At 51.3% G+C, this 22,796-nt stretch overlaps 1 protein-coding gene across 1 annotated transcript in view; it reads right to left on the bottom strand.

Moving 5' to 3' along the window:
• The window catches only part of ANKDD1A (ankyrin repeat and death domain containing 1A), a 48,904-nt gene extending 26,336 nt beyond the window's left edge, over positions 1 to 22,568 (bottom strand). The window contains exons 1-10 of the mRNA XM_046008164.1: positions 22,550 to 22,568; positions 21,933 to 22,430; positions 18,536 to 18,639; positions 16,317 to 16,415; positions 12,955 to 13,053; positions 7,246 to 7,350; positions 6,460 to 6,558; positions 3,559 to 3,657; positions 3,083 to 3,181; positions 918 to 1,016 (exon numbers count right to left, since the gene is read on the bottom strand). Of these exons, the coding sequence (XP_045864120.1) occupies positions 918 to 1,016; positions 3,083 to 3,181; positions 3,559 to 3,657; positions 6,460 to 6,558; positions 7,246 to 7,350; positions 12,955 to 13,053; positions 16,317 to 16,415; positions 18,536 to 18,639; positions 21,933 to 22,005 (876 nt within the window). The 5' untranslated portion in view covers positions 22,006 to 22,430; positions 22,550 to 22,568. The remainder of the gene's footprint in view (positions 1 to 917; positions 1,017 to 3,082; positions 3,182 to 3,558; positions 3,658 to 6,459; positions 6,559 to 7,245; positions 7,351 to 12,954; positions 13,054 to 16,316; positions 16,416 to 18,535; positions 18,640 to 21,932; positions 22,431 to 22,549) is intronic.
• Between the last annotated feature and the right edge of the window lie 228 nt (positions 22,569 to 22,796).

Raw genomic sequence — 22,796 nt, 5'->3', positions numbered from 1 at the left:
TAGCTAGAAGTACTACTACACATATGAAGAAAACTGGAAGGGAATAAAGAAAAGTCATTGCTTTACTGGGTTGCTGGGATTAGGGATGACTTCTTTCTCTATATTTCAATAAACTGTGCTATATTGTTCTTACTAATTTTAAATATAATGCTTATTTAAGAAATGATCTCTAGGGGTGCCTGGGTGGCTCAGTGGGCTAAAGCCTCTGCCTTTGGCTCAGGTCGTGATCCCAGAGTCTTGGGATCAAGCCCCGCATCGGGCTCTCTGCTCCGCAGGGAGCCTTGCTTCCTCCTCTCTCTCTGCCTGCCTCTTTGCCTAGTTGTGATTTCTCTGTCAAATAAATAAAATATTAAAAAAAAAAAAGATCTCTAAAAAAAATAATAAAAACAAAAGAAAAAGAAATTACTGCTTTCTAATTTAAACAATAAATAGTTCCTCATTTACATAATAGGACTAATAATAGTACCTAAAGATAAAGAAACAAAGGCCCAGGGAGGTCAAAGCAACTTGCCCAAGGTCATTCAGTTTGTGATAGGCCATGCCAGGCCTCAAAGCCAGGTTGTCTGACAAAGTCCGTGTCTTAACCACAAGTATATACTGTCCCCTGTGAGTATACCACACAACATAAGAAAAAAAATGAACAACCAAGAGGCTAGATTTGTAAAATAAAAGACCATCACTAAGTCCCAATGGCTAACGCCTGCAAATAACTCACTTGGGAGGAAATGCAGCTTGTTTGCTAACCCTGTCCTACAAAGAAGCTTATCTGACCCTCCCTCATGCTAGCTACCAGGCCCTCCAGTCCTGGCCCTCACCCCAACCCCTGGGCCCAAAGCACCTGTCTGTGCTGTGCTTTATTAGGGAAGTCATGGAGACTTTGCAGTGGGGACCCCTTCAACCCAAGCCCCCACACTTACATGATCAGCCATGTTGGTGTGGCCTCCTGCTTGGATGAGGGTCCGGGCCATGTCCTCAGAGCCACCGAGAACTGCGTAGTGGAGACAGCTCTGTTTTTTCTAGAGGGAAACAGGCATCAGTGCCCTGTCCTGAAAGTCCCTCACAGTGGGGCTTTGGTATCCATTTGTCACACACACACACAAACCCTCCGGGATGATTACCCTCTTGAACCCTGAGGCTAGAGAAAATCAATGCCTTGCCCAGGCCTGGTGACTAGTAAAAAGAGCTCACCGTGGTCCTGGCTTCTCCCCGATTCCTGTCACCAACTGCAGAACATACATCAAAGCCTGCACAATTCCTAGACTGGTAAAGGACATGCGGGGTATACTCTGAGGTTTTCAAAGAAGGGAGCAAGTAAGATTTGCCAGCACAGAGCAAACCGCACCTGGCACACACAGCCCTGCCGAAGCTGGTCTCAGCCGTCCCGGCAGCGCTGGGGCAACGCTTCATCCTGATGGGCCTTCTGAGTGCCCCCCTTCAATCCAAGCCCACCCCCAGCCAAACAGCAACCCACATGAGCTAACCCCCTCCGCTCTACCAGGCGGACCCCTCTAAGCGACCAGCTGTCCCAGACTGCCCAGACTGTTCCCCAGGACTTTCAGTTTGAAAACCAGGGCGGTGTGGGGCAAACTGGGACGAGCTGCTCACTCTCCCAAAGTCCTGTCTGAACCGAGTGCACAGGGTGAGTGGGAACCAGTCTGCCTCCCAGCAGGAAATGTCATCACGTTGAGTTAGCCCCCACTTCAGAGGCCCTGCGAGGGGTGGGGTGTCCAGATAGAATGTGTCCTCTGTCGGAAACCGCAAACCAAGGCCAGAGCACAGGGCCCAGGGCAGTGGGCAGCTCCAGCCCTGCCCACGTCCACCAACTGGACACAACCTCCCTGGTCTCTAAACTCCTATGCTTCTGCTGCTGCGGGGGAGATGGCCTTGACAGATCACTTCCACGTCCCCTCCCAGTCCCGAGCACTGCTCTGGGCGTAGAGAAAGGGCTGCTGCCCAAAGAGCAGCACCACACAGATGCAAGGACGCAGGTGGTTTCCCTGGGGCAGCTACTTTCCCCCTCAGGGTGGCTCTTGGTGTCATCCCAATACCCTGGGGCAGCAAGGTGTACCTGCTAGGGAAATTCTGCAAATTAAGTGTTTGTGACTTATGAAGTAGTATTCACATTTGGGGGAGGTTAACACTGATGTTATTATTGAATTTACATCTGCCATTTTGCTACTTATTTTCTACATGTCTCCTGTCCTTTTTGTTCTTCTGTTTCTCCTTGATTGCCTTCTTTTGTGTTAAATATTATTAGCATACTATCTTAATTCCGGGCTTTTAAACTATCTTTGCTATTATATTTTATGTATTATTATTGCTTTATTATTGAAATTTAGAACATATAGAGAATTCCAAACCCTGAAGCCATTCAGTCAGTGAAGAGAGATTATTTGTCATTGATCTAAAAGTAAAAAGCAAAACATAACAAAAACGGCAACTCCCTACCTAACGCCACAATACCCCTTTCCAGGGCACACGGAGAATTTCCAATGGCTGGCTTAAGGAGTCAGTAGTGGGAGAGAGAGGAGGCCTGTCCTGGGCTCCAGCTCTGGGCGCTGGGGTGGCTCATGCACAGGCAAGGCACGCCTTCCAGGCCATGAGCTCTGCAGTCTAGGGAACGGGCTTTTCAGCCTCAGCTTGGCTTTTTGCTGGCTTGTGACCCGGAAGTCACTGGATTTCTCTAAGCTTCTGTTTCTTCATCAGCATAACAGGAGGAACTTTTCTGAAGTAACTGTTGTAAAGGGGGCTCACGAACTACCAAGTAACCCAGCAATAAGAAGACATGAACAGGGTCAAGCTCCTGGCACCCCCCGGATGCTGGGAGGTGTATTTACTCCTCCCAGCAATGGAAGAATGTGACTACATAGCGTCCCCATTTTATAGCTGGGAAATGAGGCTCATCAAATTGAAGTGACCTGCCCTCGGTCACAGAGCTCAGCAGTGGAGAAGCCAAGAGCAGACCCCAGGGCCTGAGGTCTGAGGGCCCCTATTTGCACACGTTCAGGAATCATTGGCAAGGTTAGAGTTAGGGTTCAGAAGCCAAGGGCTGACATCCGTCCCCGGGGGGAGGACTGACTACCTGGGTGAGGGCGTTCACACAGCTCCCAGCCTCAAGGAGCAGCTGTACACAGTCGGGGTGGACGCCTTCAGCCGCCGCGTGCAGGGCAGTCAGACCTTCCTGAAACACACGGGGAGAGTGTGAGGATGGCAGGGAGGCTGAGGACAGACTCTGAGATGAGAGGGACCCCCTTGCGCTATGGCTCCAGAGCTCTAGGAGCTCTCCATGGCCACGCCACTGAGGACAACAACCTGGGTCATTACCCATGGTTCTTGAGCCCTGCACCCGATTTTCTCACGTTGAGGAGCGTGTGGTACATTGGCTTCCGCCTCCACATCCCTGCTCATGGTCTCACCCTCTAAGCTGCCTCGCCCCCTGCCCTCGGTCTATGCCTTCTCACTCCTCTAACAGGGGAAAATCAGGCTGCACCTTGGGCCCTCCGTTCCTCGAAAGCAGGAGCAAGCGAGCGTCTCTGCCTCTTCTGGGCGGTGACTCACCGCGTTCTGCTCCTCCAGGTCCAGCCTGATGTCCACGAGCCTCTGCAGCACAGCCAGGTGGCCCCGGCCGGCAGCCAGGTGAAGGGCCGTGTTCCCCTCCTGCAGGCAGAAGGGCTGGTAGAATCACAGACCCTTGAAGGGCCTGGGGACCTGCTGGAAATGCCCCTCATTGTATAGACATGGAAGCTGAGGTCCAGAGAGGGGAAGTGACACATCTAGGATCACAGAGCGAGTCGATGAAAAACTGCAGCCCCGAATGCTGGGCCAGTGTCTCCCTGCCCCTGAGAAGTATGCCTCGAACTGCAGCCAGGGGCACTTACTTCCAAGGGCCAAGTCCTGGTCTTTCCTTACACTTGAAGGCAGACACAAAACTTGGGGGTAAAAAAAATCCCTACTTTGCATGCTCCTGTCTAAAGCCAGTCCCTCCTTGAGCCATCCTAGATCCATCCCCTCCCCCTGCTCAAGGCCACAGCTCCAAGGACTGTCCTTGGCGCTCAGGTTGTGCCCAGGCAGCCAGCTGCATGGCCCAGTTCAAGGTGGTAGCTTCTCATTGAAGAGTGTGGCCCTGCTGATCACACTATTTAAAACTGCAACTCCAGGGGCACCTGGGGGCTCAGGCAGTTAAGCATCTGTCTTTGGCTCAGGTCACAATATCGGAGTCCTGGGATCGAGCCCTGCATTGGGGCTCAGTGGGGAGTCTGCTTCTCCCTCTGCCCATCCCCTTACCACTTGTGCTCTCACTCATGTGTGTGCTCTCTCCCTCTCAAATAATAAAATCTTAAAATAAAACTGCAACTCCCACCCTCCCGTCCTTCTGATCCCCTGATCTTGCTGGACTTTTCCTCCCCTTTTCCCCCGTAGCACTGATAAACTAACACACTATAATTTGCTTGTATACTATGCTTATTGTTTATTGTCTGACTCTTCCTGCTGGAACATAAACACCTCAAGGGCAGGGATTGCTATTTTTGTTCTCCAGCGTTTCCCCAAGTGCCTAGACTGTGGTCTGAGGTATGTGGCAGAGATTCAGTCAAATATTTGTCCAATGAGTAAATATTATGATGGAGAGACTGACATGTGGCTCCTGGAACTTGAGAGCCACACGGCTGGTAGCTGTCTCACACTTAATAAGTCTAAAGGTGACAGCCACACAGCCAAGGGAGGTGCTCCCCTCGGTGCAGCAAAGGGCACGTTGCTCTTTGTATCAGAAGTGGCTCTTGCCAAGCACAGATTGGGGTTGTCCTTAAAGGGATCTTTCTGCAGGGGCAGCTGGGAAGCTCAGTCAGTTAAGGGTTTGACTCTTGATTTCAGCTCAGGTCATGATCTCAGGGTCCTGAGATCGAGACCCATATCAGGCTCCATGCTTGGGGGGAAGTCTGCTTCTCCCGCTCCTTCTGCCCCACCTTCCCCTCTAAAAATAAATAAAAATATATATATATATATTTTTTTAGTGGGATCTTTCTGCAGAGGACAAGTAGATGGTGAAGCGGTCCCAGCAAAGAAGAAGAAAGCTGGAAGAGGCTAGCCAGAGAAGCAGATTCCCCAATGAGCCAGAAGCCCAAGACAGGGCTCGATCCCAGCACCTCAGGATCACGACCTGAGCTGAAGGCAGATGCTTAACTGACTGAGTCACCCAGGCACGCCAATAGGGGCATGCAATTTTGAAAGCTTCTTTCTAGAATTTCCAATTACAAGATTCTGGGTAAGGATCAAAGCTGGGCTTTTCTTGTTTTCCAATTTGGGTGCTCCCACCCTCCCGGCACCCTGAGTACAATCTTTTTATTACCTCTGAGCTAGATGCATCCTGGCAGGGGCTGTCCTTCACTCCTTTCTGTGCTCCTGGTTCCTGGCCAATAGCCCTCACAACATAGCCCAGGGCATGACCTGCTTAGCCCGTTTCCAGAATGAAGGAAATCAGTGTGATTTGATTCTCAGGACTAAAAAGATGAGTGTGGACAGCTGGATTCCATGCAAACCCCAAGGGCTCAGTGCCTCAGGAGGCAGCAGCCCTGGGTGGGGCATCAGGTTACTGGTTCCAAACCGAGCCCAACCTTTGTGTTGCTCTGTGATCTTGGCTAAAGCATCCCCCTCTCTGGACCTCCCATCTATAAAACAAGAAGGTCGAACTGGTCCCCAGTGAAGGACACTTGCCCTTCTAAGCCCTTGTGTGCATTTGCCTATCATTAGCTTATAAACAGAACTCCTCTATCCCGGCCAAGCACATTCATCAGTAGATTAATAATGGAGTTTGTCCCTTTATTGGAGCATTGTTTAGAATTTGCTGCAACATACTTGCCTAATGATTCACAATGACCCACTGATAAGAGTCATTTTCAGGGTAGTCCCCGCGGGCCCAGCCCTCAGCTCTCCTCAGACTGGTGAAATCCTGCTTGAAGCTCTCCACCCTCTGCCAACTACTCCCTCCTCCAGGCTTTCATCCTATTTCTGTCATGACCACTTAGATGACTAAATGACACAGAAGGTGAATAACCAGCAGGTGCATGGCTACCACCATCCCCTAACTCTCCCCCACACTCCCAGCAACAGACAGCCTCAAGGGCATCAAAATCCTGTCAAACCCACCCCGGCAGCACCATCGGCCAACAGACTTGCCATCCCAGCTCCCCACAGCTGGTCACAACTTTCTACCAAGGTGACTGCCCAGGCTCCTTGAGTGAAAACCTGTGTCTCGGAGATCTTTGGGCTCCTCACACGCAGCATAGGATGGGCCCATAGCACTCACTCGAAAAATGCCTGCCAACTAACATCAGACCCTCTCTGGTCCGTGAGCTGCCTGCCCCTCCAGCATGCTAGTGCCAGAAGTTGGTGCAGGTCAGCCGCCAGCGCCCACCCTGGTCGAAGCCCAGAGCTTGGACTGCCCCTGGAACCCAGTTACGGTACCTTGTCTTTCACACTGTGGTCACAGCCAGAGCCCACAAGGAAGTCCAGAGCAGCCAGCTGCCCGTGCTCGGCTGCCCGGTGGAACGCTGTCCTTCCCAGCTGATCAGGTAGGGGAAGAAAGTGACCTTTCTGTACCCTATAGGAGGCACACTGCCCACCTAGCCAGCCTCTCAGAGTTTGCAGGGGCCTCTCTTGCCTCAGGAACTCTCCCCTCCCCTCGCCCTTCACACCTGACCTGGAAAGCCCAGACCCAACTTTCCAGCAAGACCTACTGGGTGGGGCCCCTCCCTCACTGAAATCCTTCTGTGGCTCCCTGCTGCCTACTGAATACAGGACCAATTTCTAAGGCATGAGGTGGTGGAAATTTCCACAAGGGGCTCCCAACATGGCCCTGGCTCCCACTCGCAAAATTCCAGTCCATCTGAACTCACAGTCAAAGGGCCCTTTTCCAGCTCTAAAGCCCTAACAATGTTCTTCTATTTACAAAATCTCCCTGCTTTCCTTACCAACAAAATCCAGTTCACTCACTAAATGCCACCTCCTCTAGGAAGCAGGAAGCAGTGGCTCCCATCTGTCTAACCTGTCCTCTCTGAGGGAACTGACCATTTTCCTCCTGTGCCCCCCTCATTTGTGCCCTAACACCCCTTCTAGACCAGAAGTTCCCTGAAGTGGGGTCCAATCTGCACTACCCATAGCTCAAAAGGATGCACTCAATGAATGGGCAAGAGTGGCCCCAGGAGCCCCAAACCCAATGGGAAGGACAAGCAGCCTCAAGGCCACTCTCACTTTGTCAGCATGGTCCAAGGGCACGTCCTCCAGGTCCTCCATTATGAATGCCAGCACCGGCACGTGGCCTTTTTGGGCTGCACAGTGTAGTAAGGTCAGGCCGTCCTGGAAACGAGGTGGTAGACCAGGGTGGTCCCTACAGTCTACGAAGAGGGCTCTTCTCACACCCTGGCTCTCTCCTAGACGGTGAGTGTTTGCAACCCAGAGCACAGCTCTCCCATGGAGACAACACAGTATGTAAATGGGGATGGACCCCTGGGCCACCACAGGTGCCCACCCAGCCTGAGTGGGAGTCAGGATGCCAGAGTCCCAGTCCCAGCTCCAGCACTGGTCAGCAGTGCAGTGCGGTCTTGAACAAGTTATCTGAACCTCCACAAGCCTCCATTTTCTCCTAGGTCAAATCAGGATAACCCCGGACTACCTCAGTGGGTTGCTGAGGGGGTTGGACAGTGTAAGGGCCTATTTAGCCAGAGCGATGCCATCCGGTTAAACAATGATTTTGTTGTTTTTGCAGTAAAACTTAAACTGACCCTCCCCCCTCTTCCCCCCAGGGGACTTACTTAAAAACAAGTCCTGGAAACCAGTCCCAGGTAACAAAGCCCAAATACAAGGGTGGGTCAGGTCAGGTGGAGACATCCAATCAGTGGGGGCGCATACTGTCTCCCTAGCTACCAAGGAATATGGGCCCTGCCCTCTGGGTGCCTTTTGGGTGCCAATTCTGACCAAGGTGTGACACTAGGTCAAATATCTACTATAGGGTAAATTGTAATTCAATTGGTCACTTATGTGTGACCTAGCATGACTGTGCAGCTTTCTCTGTGTTACAATCTCATTGGCCACCTGTGTGTGGCCAGGCCCAACCACATGGCCTTTGCCCTTAAAAGCTAGTCTGTAAGGCAGAGAGTCGTCGCCTCTTGCAAGAGACGTCCCTGGCCGGTCAGTTTGATTCTCGATGCTTGGCGTGAAATAAAGATTTGCTTGATCTTCGCTTTGTATCAGTCTCGCTCCTTTAATCATGGATCCATTATTGGGGACCCAACAGACAGCATCACCTACAGGAAGTTTTTTATACGCTAATGAATAACTCAGATGTAAGGTGAGGTCGTACAGCACTGACAGTCCCTAGAATACCCGCCCCCCGCCCCGAACATTCTTCCATGTTTACAACATTCGCTTGTCTTGATAGGCCCCCAAATGAGAAACGAGGTGATTAAAGTCCCCAGGATCTGTCTCTAGGAGGTCACCTCCTCACCTTTGGGGAGGGCTGAGAGCTGATGGGGGGTCTACAGGTACTAGGAGGTGTTGAAAAAGGAGAAAATAGACTCTTGATGGAGTCACTTGTGCTAAGGCCCACCCACATCACCATTCCTACCTAACCGCAGCCTCAGCCTCTCCCAGATAAGTAATCTTAACCAGTCCGTCTGGAATTTCCTGATCAACACTAGGGAGGAAATCCACCTGACAGACACCCCACCCCACCCCCACCACTGGCCCCCAAAGGAAGGTGATCTTGCCTAAAACAATCCAGTCTTTGCTAGAATAACTTCCTTGCCCCACTGCCTTTTGCCTGTAAAAGTCTTCATTTTGTACAGCTCCCCAGAGCTCCCTTCTGTTTACTAGATGGGATGCTGCCCAATTCATGAATCATTGAATAAAGCCAATTAGATCTTTAAATTTACTCACTTGAATTTTATTCTTTAACAGAGGAGAAATGGCCAGAAAAGAGGTGTAGCCTGGAAGAAGGTCTCTTGGACCCAGAAGCAATATTTAAGTGAGGGACATTTTCGAATCCTACATTTATAGCCCAGAGCTTCTACCAAGGCCTTGTATTATAGCTGGAATGTTTGGAGCCTTGTTTTTCAAATAGATTGCAACCATCAATGGGTCATAAAAATCAATATATTGAATGATGTTGTACATCTTGACAGTGGTTTGGATTACACTGGAGTAAAATCTCTCAAATCTCAGTGACTATGAACTTAAGATTTGTATATTTCATTTTAGGTAAAGAAATTGAATCCTAGTTAACGTTATGCATGCTGAAGTATTTAGAGGTAAGTATAGTGATATCTGTAATTTATTTTGAAATGATTCCAAGATTTATAAAGAACTTTAAAAGCTCATCAATGAGATATTAAACAACCCAATTAAAAAATCATTTGGACACAAAGAAGGTATATGGATGGCAAATAAGCACATAAAAAGATACCTAACATCATTAGTCATTATTGAAATGCAAATTAAAACCATAGAATTTTTTTTAAGGTTTTTATTTATTTATTTGACAAAGAGAGAGACATCACAAGTAGGTGGGGGGGGGGGAGAAGCAGGCTCCCCGCTGAGCAGGGACCCTGATATCAGCTTGATGCTTGATCCCTGGACCCTGGGATCATGACCTGAGTCGAAGGCAGAGGCTTAACCCACTGAGCCACCCAGGTGCCCCTAAAATCATAGAATTTCTAACAATAGAGTAAGTAAGGGGGGGAAATGCTAACATTCCAGTGGAGAAACCTGGCTAAGACCACATAACAACATGATCAAGTATGAAATTATGGTTTATAATAAGAAATATGTATTTCATCCTGTTTCTGGCACAGAGCTTCTAAAACCCTTGGAATTAAGTGTACAGAGTGATTGAAGTGTCTATTGTTAGGTTAATTTGCTGGCAAGGAAAGCCCAAAGTAACCTGAAGATGGGGGCTGGTTGCCTGGGAAACCAATTCAATTAGAGGGTTAGAACTTTCAGTCCCACTCCCTGACCTCCAAGGAGGGGAGAGACGCTGGAGGTTGAGTCAATCACCAATGACCAAGGATTTACTCTATCAAGTCTATGAAATGAAGCCTCCATAAAAATGCAAAAGGACAGGGTTGGGAGAACTTCCAGGTTGGTGAACAAGATTGCATCCATGGGCTGGATCCCAAACTCCTCAAGGACAGAAGTTCTTTGTTAGTGACCTCACCCATGTGTCTCTTCATCTGGCTATTGATTTGTGTCCTTTAATATCCTTTGGAATAAATTTGTGATCCAGTTAGTAAACTGGTTTCATGAGTTCTGTGAGCCCCTGTAGCAAATTAACCAACCCTAAAGAGAAGGTCGTGGGAACCTCTGATTTATAGCCAGTCGGTCAGAACCCCAGGGGAGGGACTGGCTTCTGAAATAGGGGTGGTCTTGTGGGACTGAGCCCTTAACCAGGGGAATTTGATGCTATCTCCAGGCAGATAGTGTTGGAATTGGGCTAAATCTGTGGGATACCCGGTCAGTGTCCATGGAGAATTGAACTAATTACTTGTGATATGGAAAAAACACACACATTGGAATTGGGCTCAGAATTGGATCAAGGTAACATCACCAGTGACAGGCCATATTGGTACTGAGAAAGTTATTTCTTCTATCGAGACCTACAAAATAGAGGCTGCCCCAGTGACCTGGCCCAGGTCACAAATCTGAACCTACCTCAGGGGCGCCTGGGTGACTCAGTCAGTTAAGTACCTGCCTTCAGCTCAGGTCATGATCCCAGGGTCCGGGGCTCTAGCCCTGCTTCGGGTTCCCTGCTCAGCGAGCATGGCGTGTGCTTCTCTCTCTCCCTCTGTTCCTCACCGCTGCTTGTGTTCTCTCTTTCTGTCAAATCAATCGATATATCTATCTATCTATCTGTATGTATGTATAAATCTACCTCAGCCTGTACTTACAGGAAAGTTAACATATACCAATGACAACCTAACACACATTCAGCGGTACTAATACCCCCTACCCTAGAAAACAGAACCTGTCTGCCTTACAAGGAAATCCCCCTAGCAGCCAGTCCTGCCATTTCTGGGTTGTTGCTTTTGGGTCTCTACAAAATTTGTTCTTGCCCCAAATCCCTCCAGAAGAGTGTTCAACTGCTTTGAAGGGCTGTAGTCCCTCCATCCAGGAAATTTTTTCTTCTGAATAAAGGACATCAAACTCACTACCAAACTGTTTGCGTTTTGGGGGCACCTGGCTGGCTCAGTCAGAAGAGAATGTGACTCTTGATCTTGGGGTCATGAGTTGGAGCCCCATGTTGGGCACAGAGTTTACTTAATTAGTGTTTGCTTTGTCATTGGGCAGTGTCCTGTGCACCCGGATAGGAGGCAGTGAAGGACAACTAACCCCTGGTTTTCTTTCCCAAATTCCATAACCCCAGTCCAATCATGAGAAAAACATCAGACAAATCGGAATTGAAGGACAGCGTACAAAATGTCCGACCAGGATTCTTCAAAAGTGTCAAGGTCGTGAGAAACAAGGAAAGACAGAAACTATCACAAGATCGGAGTAGAGTAAGGAGACAAGATGACTAAACACTTCACAGGATATTAATGTGGAAATAGCTGAAATTTTCATGCAGCCTACAGTTTAGTAAAACTCTAGATACCACCAGTCCCTGGCAAAGCAGAGTCAGGTAAATAGCAGGGAAAAAGAAATCTCCAGGGCCAAAGGGACTGTGGCCCAGCCATGGCCTGGTCCAAGGCTCCTTTGCAAGTGGGCTGAATACCTCCAGGGAGGACCTTGAACAAGGGATAGAAAGGTAGTCGGAGGGACTGCTTGCAAAGACAGTCACAACTATTTCTCCCATCCCTGGAAAAACCCAAAGCAACAGGATTGTGCTACTCTTCCCAACAAGGGGTGTGGTGGGGATCCAATATTCTCCATCCCCTGAAGCCAGGCTGGCAAGGCAATGGGCTTCGAGCAACAGAATATAGTGGAAATGGTATCGTGACTTCCCAGCCGTGGCCTCAAGAGACCATGCCCCTTCCACTCTTGCATTCTTTCATTGTTAAAAAAAAAAAATGCTCAATTTTTAAGTAGAAGTTAATGAAAACAAAAATGTCCTTTTTTCCCTCCACTTTGAATTTTCTCTAAGGACCCGGATTGAGAACCCCTGGCTGACAGCTCTGGTCCAGAAATGCTGCGTTTTCATAAGGACCACTGACCCCCGAAAAGGTAAGACACCAGTGCTGGGATCCCTGGCACTCTGACTCCCTGGGGCTTCCTTCCTCCCTCCCTCCTCCCAGAGCACCCCGGTGAGCAGCGCGGAGCGCCAGGCTCCCTAACATGCCAGGCACTGAGCCAAACACTTTACACACAACACTGAGCTGCTCCCCCAGCTCAGAGATGAGGACTAGCACCCCCATTTTCCAAGGGGAAACTGAGGCTCAGGATGCTTAAGTAATTTGCCCAAGGTCCCAGGGTTTGGCAACCAGAACTTCACTCCTTCCACCCCACCGCACCAGGGCCAAGCGGGAGGTGGGAGGAGGCTCCAGCCTCTCTCATGAAACCTTCTAACCACTCTCTGAAGGTGTTACTTTGATTCCTCCTGTGTGAATAAGGAGGCTGCCCACCATACAGAGGGGACTGTCTGTATGTTGGGACTGTCCCAACGTAACAGTGGTCATGGGTCAGGGACACTAGAAGAAAGAGGCTTTTAATGCTGACGGGAAAGGCACCCCAGCACTTCTCCCAGCCCCAGTGGAAACAGCAAGCACCCCAACTTCACAGGCTGAGTTCAGCTGGGGCTTCTGCAGGGTCCTCAGAAGGCGGGGCAAGCTGGGATGGCAGAACCACGTGGGGAGAAGGAGGGGGAAGAGATGGGGGTAGATGGCAGAGGTGGGGGCAGACCAGTGCAGCAGGGCAGGAATATAGAGGGAGCAGGGACTCAGGGAGCAAGGGGGCTCCCCGCTGAGGACTTACCTTGTTCTCACAGTGGATCTTGGCCCCAGAGTTGACAAGGATCTGGAGGATCTGTAAGTGGCCGAACCAGGCAGACAGGAGAAGCGCGTTCATCCCAAACTGGGGGAGAGGACATGGGGAGGAGTTGAGGTGAATGTGAGCAGGTGTGGCTGTGCCACCTGGGCCCACAGCTGCACTGAAAATCAAACAACCGTAAGGGACCATAAGTGCCACCCAAGCCAGAGAGCCGCTAAGCTTAATGAACGTAAAAACCATGGCATTTTTAAATTTTTTTAATTTTTTATTTATTTTATTTATTTGACAGAGAGAGATCACAAGTAGGCAGAGAGGCAGGCAGAGAGAGAAGAGGAAGCAGGCTCCCCGTGGAGCAGAGAGCCTGATGTGGGGCTCGATCCCAGGACCTGAGCCGAAGGCAGAGGCTTTAACCCACTGAGCCACCCAGGCGCCCCTATTTTTTAAATTTTTGAAAAGATTGTATTTATTTCTTTGAGAGAGAGAGCGAGAGAGAGCTCACGAGTGGGGGTGGGTGGAGGCAGAGGGAGAGGGAAGAGCAGATTCCCCACGGAGCAGGGAGCTGGACGCAAGTTTCGATCCCAGGACCCTGGGATCTTGACCAGAGCAGAAGGCAGACACGTAACCAACTGAGCCACCCGGGTGCCCCTCCGTGGCATTTTATTTTTTTTTTTAAATAGAGGCTGAGACACTATTGCAGACTTTTGTTTTTGCTAAATAAAATTTTAAAATAGGGGCGCCTGGGTGGCTTAGCCGGTTAAGCGTCCAACTCTTGATATCTGCTCAGGTCATGATCTCCTGGGTCATGAGACTGACCCCACATCAGGCTCTGTGCTGGGTGTGGAGCTGCTTGGGCTTCTCTTGCTCCCTCTCCCTTAGCCCCTCCACCACTCGTGCTGTCTCTGGATGGATGGATGGATGGATAAATAAATAACAGCTACCATCTATTCTCCCCATCATTTAATAAAGAAGGAACACTTTAACATAAAAAATTGGAGAGAAACTAATCTCAGAATACGCTCTTTGCAAACACAGCTTCATGAAAAACGTATTACATTGTTCTTATTTTCTGGTTTGCTGTGGCTGGTGAAGACTGGTGTTTGGGAACCACTGTTTGACTCTCCTACAGGACGGCCTCCAGGCGGATGGCTTGTGCCTGCAGACAGGCACTGCCCTGACAACCACTGCTCACGGTAAGAAAGTCCCTCCTTACACTGCACTGAAATCTTCATCCTTGTGCCTTCCAGCCCACAGGCCCTTTGCAGCCACTGAGAGCATGTCTGGATCCTTTTCCGAGGGTGGCCTGGCACCTGTTTGCGGGATGCCCTTCCTCAACACCTGTGAAGTGCTCCGGGACGTTGAGAGCGCCTGCACTGACCTCTGCCCTCATGGGTTCTGCCTATGACCGTGCACTGGGGAGAATAACAGCAACTGTGGGCTGGCTGGCTGAGGGAGAGCATGAGTACTCACGGGGCAGAGTCCACGGGGAGAAGCCCTCAGGAGCCTGGGAATGAAAAGTGTCAATGCTCAGGGCTGGCTGGGGGAGGAGAGTTATGGGAGCCAGAGCCTCCTGCCAGTGGGAACCCCAGGGATATTTCCGTGTCCTAGTTCCAAGAACTGTCCAGGACAGAGCCCTGTGGCATATCCCTTGAGACCTTCCCCCCAACAGCAGGATATCCCTCTCTTGTCACCCCCCACCCTTCTGTTATCTAAAGTAGGCATGCCCATCAGCTTTCTTAGTTTTCAAAATATACTTATTAATGAGCCTGAGTGGCTCAGTTGGTTAAGTGTCTGCCTTCGGCTCAGGTCTTGATCCAAGGGCCCTGGGATTAAGTCCCTCATCAGGCTCCTTGCTACGCAGGGAGTCTGCTTCTCCCTTTCGCTCTCTCTCTGACAAATAAATAAGTAAAATCTTTCTTATTTATATGTAATATATATATATTTCTATTTGCAAAGGAAACAGAAGATTTATAAAAGCACTGTTTCTTTTTTTTTTTTAAGATTTTATTTACTTATTTGTGAGAGAGAACATGAGAGGGGAGAAGGTCAGAGAAGCAGACTCCCTGTGGAGCTGGGAGCCTGATGCAGGACTCGATCCCGGGACTCCAAGGTCATGACCTGAGCCAAAGGCAGTCGCTCAACCAACTGAGCCAACCAGGTGCCCACACTGTCTCTTTCTGTCTCCTTCATATCTTTTTTCCTCACTGATTCTCTCAAGGAAGAAATAACAGAGCACAGCAGTGATCGTGGAGGGACTTTGTGGGCAAAGGCCTGTTGCATGAGATTCCAGCATTTTATCAGGAAGCTCAGGCTAAGGATCCCAGACATTTTTATTCTAGAGTCACCTCTGAATGAGGCCTAAGCAAATGCAGAGAGATGGGGCAGAAGTGGGAAGGTAGATGTTGCTGCCTCACCCAGAGCCCCAGCTGGTCATCAAGCTCTCCCTCATGCTGGGGCCTGGGAGCAGAGAGAGGCCAAGGCAAAGAACAGTGTTACCAGGAAAGGTATATCTCTGCAGGGAAGTTTGTAATTCCTTAAAAATTTTTTGATTCAGATTCTTAAATATATCCCTGTCAAATGTCATTGTCAGACCCAGTCCTTTCCCTAAACCTATAGAGATGATTTTGTAGGCCCTGTCAGTGCTCCCTCTCAGCACGGTGTTGCCTGCCAATTTGTTAAGTAAGACCGTTAGTCTTCTTCTTCTTCTTTTTTTTTTTTTTAAGATTTGTTTATTTATTTGAGAGAGAGAGAGAGTTCACAGGCAGAAAGGGCAGGGGGAGAAAGAAGCTTAAGCAGGCTCCGTGCTGCTGCAGGGCCCAGCTCAGGGCCGACTCACCAGCCTGAGATCAGACCTGAGCGGATGGAAACCAAGAGCTGGCGGCTTAACCCACTGCGCCATCCAGGAAACCCAGACTGTCGTCCTCATCCAGGTCGCTGGTTAAAGCCTTAGCCAGGGCACAGCCTTGTGGCATATCATGAGAGTCCCCTCTCCTGATGGCTTTATTAATAAGCCCTTTATCAATCCATCCAATTATCTGCTCTACAGCCCGCCTCTCTCCCTGTTCACATGGTATCATGAGGGACTGAAAAGGCTCTCTGAGAACTACAAGACTCTAGAAAATGGAGAGATCTTTATGGCTGTACAGGGGAAAACTGGTGCTGTGTCACTGGCCCCTGAAGATGGATTCCCTGTCCCTCCTGCACCCTGTGTTTGGGGATCAGCGCACCCTCCACCATGACCGCAGACTCAGACCCAGAGGGAGCGCTGGTGCTCCTCCCCCACCCTGGGACACAGACAGACAGACAGACATGCACACAGGCATAGGGGCGCCTGCCCAAGGGTCCCATACCGCATCCTCATCGTCCACAGCAGCCTTGTGCTCCAGGAGCAGCCGCACAGCTGGCTCGTGCCCGGCGCCCGCAGCCCAGTGCAGGGCCACCCTGCCCACCTGCCGGGAGGGACAGGAGAGCTTAAGGCACCAGCTGCCTGCCTGGCCAGTCCCCCCCCCCCCCCCCCCGCATCTCTCCAGCTGCAGGACAGCCCGTCTGGTGGTGACACTCAGGCCCCCTCCTCCTCCTCCACATGGCAGCGGCTGAAAGGAACATAGTCAGACGCCATGACTACACCCATCCATCCCCCACTAAAACTTCAGAGTTTCCCACTGCTCTTGGGACAATCTCCTAACCCTGGGCCCTGCCCACCACGACTCAGAAATGCCAGACTACTCCCCATTGCCCTGTCTTTGCTCCTGCTGGACAGCCACCTGTCAGAGGATTACTGTCCTAGTCCTTGAGGGCCCCCGACTGCCTGGGTTCTGTCCCCTCCTTCCTTCAGAATGGGCCGAAGGGGCCTGATCCCTCACCCCATGGTGAGACCACCCTGGAAGTCATCACGGCCTTTGGGCTCAGCACATCTGAGAAGACTAGGGGAATCCTGCTTCCTCCAGCCCACGAACCATAGTTTTTAGCTTATCAGGGGACAACAAAAGGAAATACTAATTTTCTGTGTGGTCTTTCTTCCTCAGAGTTTCTGCCCCTACTGTTCCCTCTGCCTGTCTTCACCTGGCAAAAATACCACTTCCTCGAGAAGCTTTCCCTGACTGCTGCAGGGAGGATGGGCTCCCTCTGACCTCTACATGCTCTCAGCTTATCACAGTGGGAGTGAACTGTTTGTGAGACACTCTGCTCACTGTGTCTTCTCCCCAGCCATACAGTCAGCTCCAAGAGCGCAGGAACCACATCTGCTGTGGGCTCTGCTTGGTCCCCAGCACCTAGCACAGTGTCGACCCAGGGGAAGCCCTTTAGCATAACTAACTGACCGAATGAATGAGTGGATGGATGGATGAATGAATGGATGAATGGATGGATGAATGAATGGATGGATGGATGGATGGATGAATGAATGGATCTGGCCTTAGTATCCTGTCATCCTATAAGTCCCTGTTTCTGTGCAAGTGTTTGTCCAGTGGAGACTGGGGCTCCAGTTATGAATAAAATGCTGTTTTGTATAGTGACTTGCTAAGGTGACTTGCTATACTCATCTGTGCCTGTCTCGATCTACAAATAGGACCGACACTTTCTGCCTCCCCCACCTCTCCAGGGCTGAGGGAGGATCACCAGGAAACAGGTGGCAGAGTGCTCTGAAAACCAAACCGCACCAGATGCACCTGAGAATTCCTGTTACTATTACTGGGCCCTGGACAGGCTCAGAAGACCCAGGTCACACACCTGTCAGGTCACCCCATACAGAGCAGCTTCTGCTACAGTCATGAATCCTGCTTCCAACCCCTTCAGCCTCCACTGACCTCCCACCCAGGCCAGCATCTCCTCTAAGACAAGCCTGACACCCAGAAGCCCAAGGAAGAGAGAAGCTACCCTGCATGGCACCTGGGCCTCTCACCAGTGTCTCCCCCCCACCCTGCCCCCATCAGAAGGAATGGCTTTCCTCCCTGTCTCCTCCTCCAGCAGGAGAACCACCCCTTGCGCTCCTGCCCTGCGGCCTGACCCATGGGCTAGGTCTGCCTCCCTACCTGGTCTTTGAGCCCCTGGAGATCTCCTAGGCCCACAATAGTTTTACACACTCAGTGGGTGCTCAGAAAACTGAACTAAATTGCTTCCTCACGCATGCTCAGACCTCTCTTGGTCTGGCCTCTCATAGTTGTGGACTCCTGGACTTCTAACCACGGGCACCACTCCATCTTTGTTCCTCCAGGCTTCTGCCCCTTTCTGTCCATCTGTCTGTCCATCTGACTCCTGGCCCTCGACCCCCTGCCCTCCTGACTCTAATCTTTGTTCCTCGGGTGTGCCTTTCAGATGGGTGACAGGAGTTAAGAGTATGAGATCTCAAATTGCCCAAGCCCAGCTGGGAAGCCTAACCCTGACCTCACGTAAGACCGCTAAGACCTTGAGACAATGTGGACAATCTGAGCCTCCCCCAAGTTAAAACATGCAAACGCTTCTGCCTTGGGCTCCATGAACTCTTTCTCCCGTGTGGAATTGTCACTGCGATCACTACAGCAGGCACGACCCCTATCCAAGCCTCCCGACTGGGAAGAGCCCCTTTACGAACGTGGTTTCTGGCCCTGACGTTGACTCTCCTCTCCATCAGTTCCTTCATCCTCCCGATGTTGTTCCGCCGGGCGGCCTCATGGAGCTGCCTCTCCACAGGAAGCACTAAGGGCAGAAAAGGGGATGAGGGATGAGGGGCAGGGCCCTCCCATGGCGTGAGGAGGAGGGGTGAACAGCTCCTCCCTGCCCAGAATGTTTCCCAGGCAGGGGCTCTTCCAGCTCAGACTCAGACTTGAGGTGGGGATGCCTCTCCTCCCTTTGGATGTTAGGGACTTCCCCAGACGAGCTGCTTTTCTTCACTAATTCACCCCAAGTCCACACAACCAGAACTTAGCAAAACCCTAAAGATGGACAACATGGGCAAGACTGTCCATGGGAGCCAGGTGTGTGCCCATCATGGCCCTCGGAGGTCCCCCATCATCCAGTTTTCATGACCCCAAGAGCAGCTCTTGAGGAAGGGATGGAATTCATTCCCACTGGAGTTAATAACTACATTTTCTCTGGCGTTGTCCAGTGACACCTGGCTTCTTTGTCCTTGTCCCTCCATCTCCTCTCCCTTCATCCCCAATCCCGACCAGCCATCACCTCCCACGCACAGCTGTGTGGCCCACCCTGATTTGCCTTCCTCAGGGCTCCCCTTGCCTCAACACTGCATCATTACCTCAGACTATAGAGAGCTCTGAGGTCTGCCAGGGGCAGTAGTGGGTTCAGAGGGTGGTGGCCAGGCCAGGAGGACACAGGCCTGATGACATCCTGGGCTCATCTCACCAGACCCCCCACACTGCCATCATCCTGACTGCTCTTGGCTTGTGAGCATGTCTGGTGTCCTTGGCTGGACCGCAAACTCCTTGGGGACCTTGGCCACATCTGACCTTTGCTGACCCACCTACAGCTCACAGCAGGGAGGGATCCATAAAACTCTCCTTCCATGAGTGATACATAGCAGACTAATAGATGCCTGTCCCTCCCCCAGAAAGGTTTAGACACACTAGCACAAGGCACAAATATTTGCCGGACCTTTGCATAGTCATTACAGGACAGATAATATGGTCTGATTGCTGCCAAACCCACATGCTGTGTGTCTGGTCCAATGTGAATGTCCAGATCCAGCCCCTTTGTATATCTAAGGAGAGGTGTCCAGTGTTTGGGCAGGGAAGGCTAGAATGAGCTCAGGTGACAGACAGGCCTGCCATCCATTTTCCAGATATGCTTTCCAGATATGGGAGAGGGTCTTCGGTTTTTCGGGGCCTTACAGGTACAACCTAGCGTCTTCGGGAGCTGCTGGCCCAGGGCAATCACATGGCCCTAGATTCAACTCTGGCGAGTCACTTCCAGGTCTCCAGGCCTTGTGATGTAATTATTCTGTGGCTCAGTTCCCTCATCTGCAAAATGGGGAATGTGAGCTGCCCTGTAGGGTTATAGTAATGATTAGATATAAGATATGAAAAGCCCCTACCATGGTATCTAGCAAATAGTGCCAACATCATCCTCACTATGAATCCTGTAAGGTAAAGGGTCAGAGAATACATTCTGGATTCCCTCCAGCTGGGGCTTCCTTCAATTCAGGGTCCATGAAATCCCAACCAAGGAAAGCACCCTCCCTAGCCACCTCCCTGCATTCTTTTTCTCCATAGAACCCCTTACCACAGACATATGCTATACTTACATACTTATTAGGTTCACTGTCTGCCCCCCACCCTGTTATAAGCCAGGACAGGGGAGATTTTTGTCTGATTTGTTAACTGCTGTATCCCCCAATTCGGGCCCTGGCACACATCTGTTGAATGAATGAATGAATAAATGACATACAAATCATTAAATCTCTTCAGGGGCCTTTCAACTATAAGATGCTGTCCCAGTTAAGACTCACTAGTCCCCTGGAAAATCAAACCACAAGCTCAGGTAAATGGTGGGAAGGAGGCACTGAGGGGGAGGCAGCTTCAGGTCAATATTTCAGGGGAGGGAGAAAACACTACCTTCGGAATGCGGTCTCCATTGCTAGCTCCGCCCTTTCTCACCTCTAAAGAGCGTGCCTTTCCTATAGGGGAGGAAAGGGCTCTACCAGAAGAACCCCTCTCGGATCTCAAATACCTTCAGGAAGCACTAAGTCCTGAGCTTTTGTTTCCTTAACCTCTTGGCTGAACAACACCATGGTCCAGGTTCGGGAAAAGAGCTCCACTTCAGGTGTGAGCTTAGAGAAGCGGGGATTCTGGTACCCACGGTGCTACTTTCTAGCAGCAGGATCCCAGGCTAGCCATGTACCCCCTGGAGGCCTCGGTTTCTTCAGCTGTAAAACTGCAGGAAGGTGAAGAAAATCATCTGTAGAGATCCCTTACAGCTCTGATTCCCTTTCTCTTAGCTGAAGCCTGGAAGTGGTCTGGTTTGTGTTGGCAAACGGGCACTGAGTGTGAGTGAGAGCAAGCAGACCCTTCAAGACACCAATGAAATCGGGCGTAATCTCATCCCTCCCATCCACCTCAACCCATGCATCCTCTTTCTGCCCACATCAAATACACACTGTGCTCTGGCCTTGGAGACCTTTCCCATGCTGCCTCCTCTGCCCAGAATTCCCTCCCACACATCCCAATACTCCATGGCTGCACATTCTTTAAGGGCCACTCACGTCATCCTCTGACCCAGGAAGAACCCTGCACCCTTTGAAACAGCACCCCTATAGAGCCCCTCACCGCCCCCCACCCATCCCAGGGAGGACACTAGCCCAGTCCTCCTCCCTCTCTCCCAGGGAGTGCAGCCAAAGCCTCTCAGGCTGGCTGATGCCCACGGGGATGCCTCTACCAGGCCTAGAGGCCCTGGCACTGAGCACACTCCGTGAGGAATGCTGTGCCGTGAGCTCATCCCACCTGCGGCACACCACAGCTCCTCCGGTTTTCAATTTCTCCATGCGGTATAGTCTTCATTCCCCAACCAACCCCAGCATTCTGGGAGAGCAGGGGCCTTCCGCGTTTCTACCACTTAAAGGCTGTGTGACCTTGGGTACCTTATTTAACCATCCTGTGCCTGGCTTCTGCAAAATGGCCATAACAACCCGCAGGGCGTCTGTGAAGATCAAAGAGCATCCCTGTCCTGGCTCGGCCTAGCACACAAATTAAGTACTCAATACAGGATCGCATGACCTTCTCAGTCGCATAAACCTCTAGCTAATGTCTCCGCGGCGGCAGCCCCCTGCTCCTCCGACCCGTGGCGCCTCCGAGTCCCGGACGCGCAGCCAGTGTCCCCCTGGCCCCGTGCGCGTTCCTCTGGACGCCGCAAAGAAGCCCACGACCGAGGTGGCCGCGCGGACAGCGCCCATCGCGGGTTCCGGCACCCCCGCGGGCGTGCGGGACTCCTCTGGGCTCTGTCCGCGCCCGGCCCCAGACCCCACGGCGCGGCGGACTCACGGCCGTCGTTCTCCCACGCGGGGGGCTCCTCCATGCAGCCGCTTCGCAGCCCGGGCACGCGCTTCTGCCGCATTGCGTTTCCGCGTGGGCGCGGCGCCGCGAGCCGAGGGGAGGGGGCGCTGAGCAGGGGTCTGGGCGCGGGGGCTACCGGGAGCGCGGGGGTGCGGGCGGCAGCCGCCTTTCCAGAGTTTTCGGTCCTGCCTGGGCCCTGGAGCACGACGTGGGCGCAGCTGCTGCGGCCTCTCCCCACATCCCGAAGCAGAATGCAGCTGCCTCCTCCAGCTCCTTCGACCTGTCCACGGCTCCGCACCTTTCATACGCGAGTCCACTCTGGGCTCCGCAGGTCCCCGTGGGCGTGTCTGCCTCAGGAGCTGTTCCAGCCTCCTCCGTTCTGGACATTTGTGTAAGGCCTACTGCAGGCCCCATCCTCAGCACTCAGGAGCCTGCTCAGCTGCCACCAGACACTGAAAGTCAGACACCACAGACACCCCAGCAAGCCTGTAAGCATATGAAGAGATGAGCAGATTTATTCATGACCAGAAAAATACAAGTTAAAATGACAATGAGGTATCACACCAATTAGACTGGCAAAATCAGAAAGCTAGATAACCCCAAACCTTGGCAGCAGCGAGGAGCTGTCACAACCAGGTGGACTGATGGTGGGAGTGGCCTGGGACAGCCATTCTGGAAAACAGTCCCATAGTAATGAGCGAAACTGAACACAGCGAACTTTGACCCTAGAATGCAGCTTTTCCCTTCCAGTCTCGGAAGAGGACATGTAAAAGGACATTGCTGCCTTGTTTCGTGGTGGCTGGAAGTTGGAGGTGACTTGAGCTTCTGCGCTGAGGGAGTGGGTGGGTAAAG

Source organism: Meles meles, chromosome 6 (assembly GCF_922984935.1).
Source record: "Meles meles chromosome 6, mMelMel3.1 paternal haplotype, whole genome shotgun sequence".
Lineage (NCBI taxonomy): Eukaryota > Metazoa > Chordata > Mammalia > Carnivora > Mustelidae > Meles > Meles meles.
This window is presented reverse-complemented; position numbering and strand designations above follow the sequence as displayed.